Here is an 8145-nt window from a genome sequence, read left to right as displayed (position 1 = left end):
TTTATCAATACAGGCACAAGTATCTTGGGGGATTTTTTTTTCTGTATTTAAGTCAAAGTACTTTCTCAGTGGGTTATCCTGGTAACCCTAAAGCTCAGCCTTAGAAAAGTGGAATCTCCAGCAAGAGCTGACTCAGTGTACTGGGCTGCATGCATTGCATTTTTTAACTCAGTTCAAACCATCAGGCATCCACCTGAATAGCAGCTTTAATGCCTAAAGATGATTGTACTGGGCAGAAAGAAGACTTATCAATTAAAAAAGGTTAGCTTTGTAGTGCTTTTCCTCAACTGTTGCTTCTGTTCTCTGATTTTTATCAAGGCCAGAAGTTACTGAATTTCTTATGATGATCTTTGTCAGGAAGAGAATACTAAAACAGACAGATGAATTGTTTCATTCATCAGGAGTTGAACTGAAATTCAGTGTAAATATGTCATGGAGAATGGGGAAATTTTTCAAGTTTTCATTATGAAAAACAGCTGAAAGTTTCTTTGATATTTATCTCACAATCTTTAACATCCTGATTCACAGAATGCAGGCTTTAAAAAATGATGGCATTTTCAACATCCTGGATGGATTTGACAGTTTAAAACATATTATTCCTGGAGTCAAATATTTGCCAGTTTTCCTGTTTTATTAAGCAGGATCTCATGAGACATCTTTTGATAAAATATAAAACAAAAAATTAAAAATCCCATGCTGTTACCTTTCACTAACATTAAAATACCAGTAGCACTGTCTTGAAATTGTCATGATCCAGTATTATGACATTGTACTACTTCATAAGAATCAAATTGGAATAGTCCTCTGCAGCCTAATTTTGACAGCTGAGAGTAGTGTTGCACAGTAAAATTAAGCAGCTCCATTTGGCATTTTTCTCACAAAGGCAGGCATTTCTAGAAATAACCCAAACTGTCTCTGGATTATTGATTGTTAGGATGCCACTAACACATTGATTTACACTGCGCCAGGTGACGAATCCATGTGACTAAAGCTGTTGCTTTGTTTTCCAGTTTCTTTGACACGTTGAAAGGGAAATAATGCTCCATTCAACACTGGCCTTGTCCCTCCTCCTAATTGCAGTCTCTTCCAACCTTGCAATGGCAATCAAAAAGGAAAAACGAGCACCTCAGACACTGTCAAGAGGTACTGTATATTTAGTCTGTACTTACCTCCTTACCTCACCATATAGACCAGTAAATATTTGTATTTAGAATGTACACTTATAGAATGCATCCATATATATATATATAAAATACATATAGAGAATGGATGCATACACTTACTGAGGCATGTTTCTCTAGTGTTAAGTGACATTCTAAGCAGGTCATCTTCCTAGTCCATATCATTTCACTCTGTCTGTTTATTCTTAAGGCTAAGTGACATTCTAAGCAGGTCATCTTCTTAGTCCGTATCATTTCACTCTGTCTCTCTATTCTTAAGGTTATGACCGAGGGCCTCATATAATATGCATAATTTATATAAACTTATAGTGACCTAGTAAAAGCAAATAACCTATAGACTGAGTCTCTCAAATCAGGATGCACTTGTAGAACTATAAATGAAAAAATAAATTCTTTCATCAGTCTCTCAAATCAGGATGCACTTGTAGGACTATAAATGAAAAAAAAAATTCTTTCATATATCATTTACAAAAGATTTGATTATAGTAGCTTACCAAATACTGAAACACAATTTTGTAACTTCAGTTGCTAGGGAACAGTTTTTCTACAGACCCATTTTTGTACACAAAACAACAGTTTGGATCACTGGTGGGGTTTTCTGCATGACTTTTATGCTTTTGCTTTTCATCAGTTATCCACTGCAAGGCATGACTATGAGTAATTCCCTTCCTTGTGGTGCATAATTTTCAGCCTGGATGTTAAGCAAAGACCCTGTTTTAAGATACTTATGTCTGATCAGTCCTTAGAAATACAAGTAGAAAAACAGCTTACTAAGGTCTTTTCCCCTTCTCCATCTCCCTTTGCCTTTTGAGACTATTCACAAAAATCCCTCCATCTCCCTTCCTGAACTCTTACACAAGCTGTGGCAAAGCCTCCAGATCCCACAGCTCTCCTCTGACATTTCCCTGCACAGACCATTGCCAAAGTTGCACCTGTCTCAGAGGTCCCATCTGAGCCTAATTGCTCAGCGACAACTTGACAAGATCATGCAACACCTGAACTAGCCAAAGAGAAATTTCAAACCACTTTTTTTAAGTGGAATCCCTGGGGAAAGGCTGTAATTAATCCAGTGTGTATTGCCTACCTTGTCTAGATCAGGATTACTTTTTCCCACTAAGCTTAAATGCACAAAAAGATAATAAAATCCTTTCAGTTTTGGCAGGTTTGGAGGGAAAAAAATAAGAGCAGTAACAGAAAGCAAGTGTCAGTTTTCTAATTCTGATTTCAGGCCTTTTGGATGCCTTGAGCACTTTACATGTAATTTTCACAAACCAAAAGGGAATACTTACACCTGCTGCAAAATGACCCTGACTGACTCCTCTGTGCAGTTACCTACATCAGCAGCTGACTGCAGCCAGGGTTGGGAAGGCACTGGTCTACATGCCAGAATCTCACCATCAACCAGACAGACCTGTCTCCTGAAAGAAGAGATGACCTAGTAGCATCATGAGCAATTGTCCTGTGAGAAATCTAACAGAAATCTCTGCATAACCAGGGCTGGTCCAAGCACTGTCCAGACAGCACAGACCAGAGCTTTGACCTGGTCCAGATCCAGATGCTGTTCTACAACTCCCATGAGGGCCCTCATGAATGAAGGCACACTGCCTGGGAGGCAGGGATCTGTTACACAGGGGCTGAATCTTTGGGAGCTGACAGCATGAAACCAACTGGACAATTTGTTTTTTGAGATCTGTGTATCACCAGCTGTGGATGAGCTATCAAGCTGATTATTCATTAAGATTTTTGTTTCATTGGAGACTTTTATTTAACAGATATTCTTCTATTAAATTATTTAAATTAAGTACTTGAAACTTCAGGGCCTGAATTTCATCGGAGTTTTGACTTCCAACTTCATTTTGGAGTTCAGTTTATAACTGAAGACTGTTCTATCTGTATCATATTTGATCTTATTTGAGCTGTGATATTTTATTTTCCTCTTCTATATGACAACTTTCTCTTTAAGTTCCGGGGCCTACATGAAATGTGGAGCAGGCAATATAAAGATATAAAAGATTGGGTTCTGATTTAGGGATCTCTGAGTATTTAGAAAAATGTCTAACAGGTCTGTGAAAGGAATGGAATTGGATACACAAGCAGCTGGTTTGGTTGTAGGGTTGGGTTTTTTTCCAGTGTACCTAACAGGGGATGTAGAATCAGCATACCCACAATGTTTGGGAATCTTTGACTAAAAAAACCCAAACCTTAATTATGTACAACTGTTGATAAATATATTAAAAGAAAGGAATTTGTTATGAATTACTTGTCTGGCCACCAGTTAATCCTTTTGTTATATTTCTAGGGTGGGGAGATGAAATTACCTGGGTACAAACTTATGAAGAAGGGCTTTATCAAGCAAAAAAAAGGTAAGAGAGAAAAAAAATAGTAAAAAGAAAAGGTGTTATTCCATGATGCCAGAATATATTATAATGAAACAGAACAAAAACACTATGTCAGCTGATCTACAGACCACCCAGTTAAATAAAACAGACTGTGCCTATAAATAAAAGCCCTTGTAGGGGGTCTTATGACTCTGAAGTAACATCATAGGCCAATAATGTAATGCTGTCATTTCTTTGCCACAAGAGCAGTGTTGTCATTTGAATGAGCAATAATAAACAGACACTGTATTTTTTTAAAATTACATCTTTTGTGTTTTAATATCATGTACCTCTGATTACTTCCTTGAAATAAGTTGCATTTGGTCTTGCATGCTGTGATCTGCTGCCTCTAATATTTCCCCAATACTTTATTAGCTGGAATACATGCATGATATAGCCACAGTTTCTCACTATCTTTGTAGAAATGGAAGTTCCAATCTGAATCTGCTTTGGGAATCAGCTGAAAATATATTTGAGAGTTTACAACAATACTTATCTAAACCTCTTTTACAGTTCATTTTAGATCATAATAGTGTAGCCTGAGCTATTGCTAAATATAAGGCAAATTATTTTTACAATAAAAGACAATTAATTTCATATACCCTATGTGAAAATGGCTAGAAATTAACAAATCCTAACAGTGGTAGCAGACCAAGTATTAGTAATTCATTTGCTGAACAGTAAATATAGGGGTTTTTTAAAAATACAGGAGAAAATGCACAGAATTTTTTCATGTTTTGACATCCAAACTAATAAAATTTGGATAATTTACCAAACTATTTCCAGAGGAAAAAAATACTGTATACCTGTTCAAGAAATCTTAAAAGTGATGAAACTTTTTAATGGGATGTATTAGATGATAAACTCAGTCTTATCTCTTACCCAAAATTATTTTATTCCAGTTCATACATATTATTTTTATTTTCCTAATCATGGAGAACTTCACACCTAAGTAACATTAAATACCTCTTCAGTATGATTATATAGTAGCTGGGAATGAAATTACGATGGATCTGTCGTTTCTTTCTTCTAGAATCTCTTACTACATACATGCTGTTTAGATGTAGAAACTCTACTTCTTTCTTTTATGAAGTATTTATGCTCTTTATCCTTGCTAAAACATTGTCTGTAATACCTTACAGAATGTCGGTATGGTTTTAATGTGGCTTAACTATGATTAAATGCAATTTGCTTTTTTCAGTCTACAAGTAAAATCACCCCTTTGTTTACCTGTCAAATGATCTAACTATGTCTTTCATTATTATTAATTAAGTAACAAGCCCCTGATGGTCATTCATCATTTGGAAGACTGTCAATACTGCCAAGGTAATTTTGATTTTTTGCATGTTAAAATTTTGTGAACATTTTTATAAGAAACTGCACCTATACATTATATTTACCTTGCACTTACTAAAAATTATTTTAAAAAACAGGCAAATGAAAATGTATCTGAAAAGCAAAGAATTTATTACCGTTATTTACAAAAACTTCACTGTGAAACTACCCAATAAAGAACATGAAAAATACTCAGTGCTGCTGTACTGCTATCCTGAATGCAGCACTCGTCAGTTCAAATTAAGAGGCTGCTACTGACTCATTGAACAGATTTAATATTGTTTGGCTCTCCTGAACTGGTAACTAAAGAAGGAGACGAGGATAGGGCTGCTGAAATCAATCTAACAAGAATTTTCTGAGAATAATGCACTTTTGTCAAGCTGAGACATGGTATCCATTGAGACAACAGGCTTCATAAATAACAGAAGAGAGCTTCCATTTTCATAGCCAGGAGTTTGTACTGCCTTGGGTCAAAAAAAAAGCCCCAAAAGAAGTGATAGAAGTGATTGAGCCCCTAAGTGTCCTCTCTGGAATGTGAATAAGCAGACAGGAACAATGTGGCCAGTCTCTGGCCAATGTGGTGCCCAAACGCAAACAGAAAGGCAGAGTTTGAGATGGACTTCAAAGTGATCCTGTCTTTTCTAGCACTGAAGAAAGTGTTTGCAGAAAATGAAGAAATACAGGAAATGGCCCAAAATAACTTCGTTATGCTGAATCTCATGGTATGAAGGGTTTGGGGTGATTCGGCTGGTATCTTTTTATGGTCTGTGCTTTCTCTTTCTTTGTCTTGCTTTTTCATGTCATTTTAGCTACTATCTCTGTTATTAGTAGAGCTATTTGTTTAGCTACTATCTCTGGCATTTTAGTTATTAGTAGAGCTATTTAGTTATTAGTAGAGCTATTTAGTTATCAGTAGAGCTATTCCTATGTGTGTACCCACACACAAGTAGTACTTCTTTGGTTTTGTCCTCTAGTACAAGGCAGTACTTCAGCAATATTTACAGAATTATTTTAACAACCAGCTTTCATTTTTCTGCCAGCATGAAACCACAGATAAAAACCTGTCACCTGATGGACAATATGTGCCTCGAATCATGTTTATAGGTACGTACAATATTTAGGTACCTTCAAAGATGTAATATCTGAATTATGCCAGTGTCCTCCTTTGGGGACATCAAAAACATTCATTTTGCAAAAAGAAAGTAGGTTTCTACCTCTGTTGCAGACTTTGACCCTTGTAAACTTCCTTAGATTATAGATGTGTTCTGGTGGGTACCTAATTCAGGCTTGGGGGTAAGATGGTTAAACATCTGTTAGTACCTGGGCTTTTGCTCTCCATACTTCTTGCTAGTGCTGTGACAAGAGCAAATTTACTGAAAAAGTCAAATATCTGACTGAACGTAGATGTCTATAGGGTGGACATTACCACAGAATAAATCAACAGTCAGTGGCATCTAAGGAATGATTCATCCTATTGTAAAGCTGACTTCTGGAGTGGATCAAATAAATTATGCCCCAAAATGCCTGTTCCTTTTCACTGGCTGTACAGGGAGCCTAGAATGATTAGTTCTGTGATGGCATCCAAAGCTCAGTGAGATGAAGTCCACACGCAGACAGAGAGCAGTGTAGTCATAGGAGTCAGTTAATAAACAAAAAGCTTGGAAGGGGAACTGGGAGAAGAGATGTCCACAACAACTTGTCCCCATGCTGGAACATTAAGAATCACAAGATTTTCATTCTGATGGCTCTAGGTAGGTCATGCTAATATTGCATTAGATATGCATGAACCTCACTACGTATGCATCCGCACAAATTAGCCTCTCCTGGTGTAAACCCAGAACTTGTAAAACAGCATATTTTCCTTTAAATGTGGATGAAATGCACATGTAACCTAGCACTTAAAAATAGCTGCATAATATAAAAACGAGCATTAGCTTTTGTTCAGGATTTCTTCAGGTAAAGAGCAGTTGGCTGGAACAGAGCGTAACAGCCTCATAATTGCCTCATTGATGAAATGAGAAACAGGGCTGTCAAAGTAGCGCCACACCATCGCCCTCAGCTGTTGTGGGAACCACAGGCAGAGTTTAATACAATTGCTTTTTCAGACCCATCTCTCACAGTAAGAGCTGATATCACAGGAAGATACTCCAACCGGCTTTACACCTACGAACCACAAGACATACCATTCTGTGAGTGCTCCCTTTGTTGTAGTACTTTGCATTTCACATTGTAAGCAGCCAGACACACCTCATCCTAACCATTTGTGCTTCAGAATCCATTAGGATCTCAAAGTAAAGAATAAATACTGTGTATGAGCATTTGCAATAAATTATAATGGTCTAACCTGTTCTAGCAAAACAATCACACCTATTGTCTCATTGAATTTATTGGGACTACTCATGTAAGAAAAATTGGAAGATCATGGGTGAGAACCTTCAGGATCAAGATCTGAGAAGTTTGCTGGAGAATGGTGAAAGTCACTATGCTCAAAAGTATGCAACTGCACAATGCAAATAGCCAGTGGTGGGAGGGAATCAGTAAAGAAATGCTGGTAGTTACCTCGGTACCACCTAACACCCATAGTTCAGAAAGGAATGTGATTTTTCAGGTTGAGCCAGTTCTTACTCTATACCATTTATTTGACACCAACGCAGTATCTCACCACAAATATGCACGTCACATCTGATTACCAGGCTTGCTGCTGAGAAATGAGTTGAAAGGAGTCATGTCAAATCCCTTTAAGTTAAACATTTTGATTCATGAAAGTTTTTTACCTTCTGCTTCAGTATCATAGCCAGAATTTTCACAATAGAAAGCTCTAAATTATGTGTGACCATAAATTAATTTCCATGTGAACAACTTGACTAACTCAAACTAGGTGTTTTGTACTGTACAAATGTGTTTTTAATATATTTTTACAGTTTTTATTTGTTTTTCAGTAATAGAGAACATGAAGAAAGCTCTACGCCTCATTCAGACAGAACTGTAACCAGGAACAATGAAATGACCATAACCTCTACGAGGTGAAGCTGCACCTCTCTGTCTCTACTAGCATTTTGAACTCTTACCAAGCAGCTTTGGTATATCAGATTACATTAAAAATTTATATGTACAATTTGGAAAACAAACATATCAAGGCTATTGCACCCATTTGGAAAACAAGGGGGAAAATATATAAAAAACTTTGAAATTAGTTATCTGGATAACTGAAAGTGATGGTTAAAGTGCAGCAATTTTGAGCTGTATTTTAT

The 8145-nt window shown here is 36.7% G+C and overlaps 1 protein-coding gene across 1 annotated transcript; it reads left to right on the top strand.

The window, feature by feature from the left end:
• Positions 1-1037: 1037 nt before the first annotated feature.
• On the top strand, positions 1038-7930 carry AGR3 (anterior gradient 3). Its single transcript, XM_009078320.1, has 7 exons — positions 1038-1143; positions 3481-3544; positions 4833-4885; positions 5540-5616; positions 5935-5998; positions 7000-7083; positions 7834-7930. Exons 1-7 carry the CDS (start codon positions 1038-1040, stop codon positions 7881-7883), a joined length of 498 nt encoding a protein of 165 aa, XP_009076568.1. The 3' UTR covers positions 7884-7930.
• The last annotated feature ends 215 nt before the right edge of the window (positions 7931-8145 follow it).

This window comes from Acanthisitta chloris, unplaced genomic scaffold (assembly GCF_000695815.1).
Source record: "Acanthisitta chloris isolate BGI_N310 unplaced genomic scaffold, ASM69581v1 scaffold7107, whole genome shotgun sequence".
NCBI lineage: Eukaryota > Metazoa > Chordata > Aves > Passeriformes > Acanthisittidae > Acanthisitta > Acanthisitta chloris.
The sequence above is the reverse complement of the archived record's forward strand: the minus strand, read 5'-3'. Positions and strand labels throughout refer to the sequence as shown.

Bases quoted from the DNA above. Each gene is read 5' to 3' on its own strand.
- AGR3 (XM_009078320.1), top strand. From the start codon at position 1,038: ATGCTCCATTCAACACTGGCCTTGTCCCTCCTCCTAATTGCAGTCTCT. The intron at 1,144-3,480 runs GTACTGTATATT...TTATATTTCTAG, and splicing joins ACCTCAGACACTGTCAAGAG to GGTGGGGAGATGAAATTACC. The intron at 5,999-6,999 runs GTACGTACAATA...TTGCTTTTTCAG, and splicing joins GCCTCGAATCATGTTTATAG to ACCCATCTCTCACAGTAAGA.